The sequence below is a fragment of the Cydia pomonella genome, chromosome 17 (genome assembly GCF_033807575.1).
Source record: "Cydia pomonella isolate Wapato2018A chromosome 17, ilCydPomo1, whole genome shotgun sequence".
Classification (NCBI taxonomy): Eukaryota; Metazoa; Arthropoda; class Insecta; order Lepidoptera; family Tortricidae; genus Cydia; species Cydia pomonella.
Window position 1 is genome coordinate 4306259 of NC_084719.1, and position 4097 is coordinate 4310355.

The window sequence follows — 4097 nt, forward strand, 5'->3', positions numbered from 1 at the left end:
CCCAATAGTAAACTGATTAAGTGGAGTAATAATCTTTTTACAAAAACACAACAGTTTGATGATGCTGCTGATGATGATGATGATGAAGATGATTCTAATGATGATGCTGATAATGATGATGATGATGATGAAAGAAAAACAGAGGGAGATGAAGAGTTTAGCGATGCTGAAGATATGAAGTCGGCTCTTGAATTTGATGAAGGTGGTGGTGGTAGTGGTAATAGTAGTATTGATGATCTACAAAATAAATATATGAAACATCTTTTAAAAACATCAAAAATACCATTTGGTGTTTATCTCAAGGATAATAAAATGCATATTGGTAATAGTCGGGTTAAAATCATTGATGACGTGTTACATATTAAAGATTCACGATTCAACCTAACTCCTGGACTGTTGGAACTTATCTTTAAAAGAATACCAAACAAGAATATAGTTTTGAGAAAAGATGTAGAGGATTACAATAATATTTTAGACATTACAAACGCTCATCGTAGAGGATTCTCGCCAAACGGCCAATTGAGTGGAGATAGAAGTGTAAAATATCAATGTTACATTAAACAACCACAAGAATCAAAGAAACATAAAGAAGGTGGATGTTTGAACTCTGGTAGAAGAGATGTATTAACAACTAAAACTTTTTATCCTAAAACTGATTATATCTATTGGGATGATCCCAACGAACTGGTGAGCCGTTTACAGCTTTTGATAGCATCACAGAATGCTGGCAACACCTCTCATTCGAACGAGATCAATGCAAACGTTGAGGAACTGACTGAGAGCGGTATAATTTTAAAGTAAGAAAACAGACCCTCTTCTGTTAGCTGTTTTTAAACCTGTTCTGAGCTGTTATCTAATAAAACAGACATGTTTTGTAACTAAGCCTCTCCCCCCTTGCTACCTTATTATAAATACCGATGAGGCCTCCCCCATCGTTCACTTTCACAATGCCTCTTAACAAGTTTGGACAATACTTGGGTAGCGAGTCTACAATCCGTGACGACTTGAAAGTGGAACGAGATTTAGTAAATTTTGAAAATAGACGGGTGGCAGGAATTCATAAGTCTTTTCTTAAAACTGATGCTATTTGTAGGGCTGAATTGGATGAACAAGTAGTATTTTTAAACACAAAGCTAAAGGCAAATATTAAAGATATAAAAGATTTACGGGTAAAGGTTGAACAATTATCAGCTAGAATTACTACACAAACACACGCACCACAACCAGCCCAAACACCATCAGCAACGGCAATAGCTCCAGGAAAGCGATTGAAGAAAAATGAGTAAAGCTCAAGTGGTCAACGAGATACACAGGTATGCGAGAAAAACATTTCCACGTCGTCGATTCATTCAGAGGGGGCTCGATGACACATGGCAGATTGATCTAATTGATATGCAAAAGTACTCCAAGGATAATAACAACTACAAGTATATTCTAGTGTGTATCGATACCTTTTCCAAATACGCTTGGATGCAACCGCTAAAGTCTAAGAGCGCTGAAGATGTTACAAAGGCAATGAGCAGAATTTTGAGTGAAAACGGGAGAAAGCCCAAGAATATTCAATCAGATGATGGAAAAGAGTTTTTCAATGTCAAATTTAAATCGCTCATGAAACATCATCATATCAATCACTACTCTACCTATAGTGTCATGAAAGCTTCCATAGTGGAAAGGCTAATTAGAACCTTAAAACATTGGATTTGGAAACAATTTAGCATGAATGGTTCCTACAAATGGATACAGCTGACAAGTGAAGTGGAACAATATTACAATAACAAACTGCATCGTACTATCGGTATGGCACCGGCGAGTGTGAATAAAAACAACTCTAAACAGTTGTTACATAAAGTCTACAATCACATTAAAGTCAAACCACGTGCCAAGTTCAAGGTCGGTCAACATGTGAGAATTAGTAAATATAAATCCACTTTCGCCAAAGGCTACACCGGCAATTGGACTACGGAAATATTTACAATAACTAAAGTGCAAACTACTAATCCAGTGACCTATTTACTTCAAGACGCTAATCACCAACCCATCTCTGGATGTTTTTATGAACAAGAGTTGCAGAAAACTAAACACAATGACATTTATCTAGTGGAAAAAGTTTTAAAGCGTCGTGGAAATAAAGTGTATGTAAAATGGCTTGGCTTAAATGAAAAAAGTTGGATAGAAAAAGATAACATTGTGTAACTATTTTACTCAATAAATATTCATTTACTCCAAATCAATGAGGTTTCACTCAATAAAACATTCCTATATTCAGTAATATGAATTTATTATTAATACGTGTATATTAAAACATTTACATTCGCAGCGAGCTAACAATTTAAAATTAAACAATGACAAGGAATAAATGCATCATCACCTTAATATGTACGAGCATTCTTACATTTAGGTTCACATTCATAATCACCGGAAGCTATTATGTTTGGACCTAGCACACAAAATATTACATTGATTAAATAATTAAAAGATTTAGTATTGAACACCACGCGTGAAAATAGTTCCGCTGTAACGCCACCTAATAACGCAATCCAGTCTTGATAGTTGATTTGAGCATCTCCCACTATCTCTTCTACGTCATCGTTTAAATCGTCCCACATTACAATTAACGGGTAAATATGACAATCGTCATGGTGACCTTCGATATACAATCGTTTTAACAATCTCGCTACTTCCGCTCTAAATGTGTGAAATGGCATGGGGAGGCGCCATCTATTAATCAGAGTATTGTTCTGGAACGCTTTTATCCACTTGCTTTTACATCCTTGATAAAAAGATTTCATTTCATCGCTCGTATCGCTCTCAGAAGCGCTCTCTAGGCAGTTTGTTTTTCCCTTGTCCCCATCGTCTTGTTTTAACAGTGCCTTTGCTGTTGCCATCGGTTGTGGTCCGGGTGACGATTGCGAAGTGGAGCTGCTACAGCCACCGTCACAGCCGCCGCCGCCGCTTGTGGTGGTGGACAACCAGCACTGGCAGCACCAAGTGGTGATGGTATTGTTGTCGGCTGGGGAAAATATAATAAAAATATTGTTATTATTTATATTAAAAGTCAGCAAGTGTTCCTAATTGAGAACATAAGGGATAGGTCGAAAGTGATAGATTATTTAAACTACACAGACAGAACAGAGGTGAAATACTCAAATGTTAATGTGAGTATAATACAACTATACTTACATTTGGTATGTGATGAAGCTTGCGGATCCATGATTTCAACGCAATATTCGTTGTGACACTGTAGTGAGAATATGGTTCAACATGCTCTTTTATAGCAGAAAAATTCAGTGGAGGGGTGGGGTGTAGACGGGCGGGGCGCATATGGTAAAGAAACGTGTGAAACGGTTCTCATGAACTATATGAAAAGAGGAAAAGATTTGTTTGTTAAGTTATCGTACAGGAAACGAAACTACATTATTTTGTAATAATTAAAATATAAATATATGTACTTACCTCAACTTTCGGTGAAAACTGAATCATCTTTGTCGAGCGAGGTCAAATGTAGTCATTTACATTATTGCTCAACGAGCTATAGGAAAATTGGCATCGATACATGCGAATTTCACATAACGCCTAGTCTCACTACGATTGCATATATAGTCGAGAAATTAGGACCAGTTTCACCGTGACGGGGTGGCCTAGGGGTTCATGACGTTAACTGGCTAAAGACGCCCCGGTTAGCCAAAGACGCTGGTTCGAATCCGACCTTCGCCACTGGAGGCCACCTCGTCACTTTTTGTTTGTCGTACACGTACAAAGTGGTGCCATCTATTTTAGCGAAGTTTTCCCTCGGGAGATAAATACCTTAAACATAGAAAGTAGCGCCAACTGGCGAGGATATATGCACAATTACCAAGGGGCGCAGGGCCAGGGGCAGCGGCGGGGAGGGGGCGGGGGAGGGCGGGGAGGCGGCGGGAAGGGGGCTAGTGGCGCCATCTAACGGATCTTTGCCGAACTTTTTAAATTCATCGATAACTAACTTACTTACACGTACAAAGTAACGCCATCTGACGGGGATCAATGAACAACTACCAAGTAGCGCCATCTAACGGATCTTTGCCGAACTACCAAGTGGCGCCATCTAACGGATCTTTGCT

At 38.5% G+C, this 4097-nt stretch overlaps 1 protein-coding gene across 2 annotated transcripts; it reads right to left on the bottom strand.

Moving 5' to 3' along the window:
- Positions 1–2297: 2297 nt before the first annotated feature.
- On the bottom strand, positions 2298–3800 carry LOC133527209 (uncharacterized). Of its 2 annotated transcripts, XM_061864110.1 has the most exons (3): positions 3454–3800; positions 3181–3355; positions 2298–3010 (listed from the first exon to the last, which is right to left on the bottom strand). In XM_061864110.1, the coding sequence occupies exons 2-3, from the start codon at positions 3209–3211 to the stop codon at positions 2370–2372; spliced, it is 672 nt and encodes a 223-aa protein (XP_061720094.1). In that variant the 5' UTR covers positions 3212–3355; positions 3454–3800; the 3' UTR covers positions 2298–2369. The 2 variants fall into 2 exon arrangements, with proteins under 2 accessions (XP_061720094.1, XP_061720093.1); XM_061864109.1 differs by having other exon boundaries at positions 3181–3800.
- Positions 3801–4097: the final 297 nt, after the last annotated feature.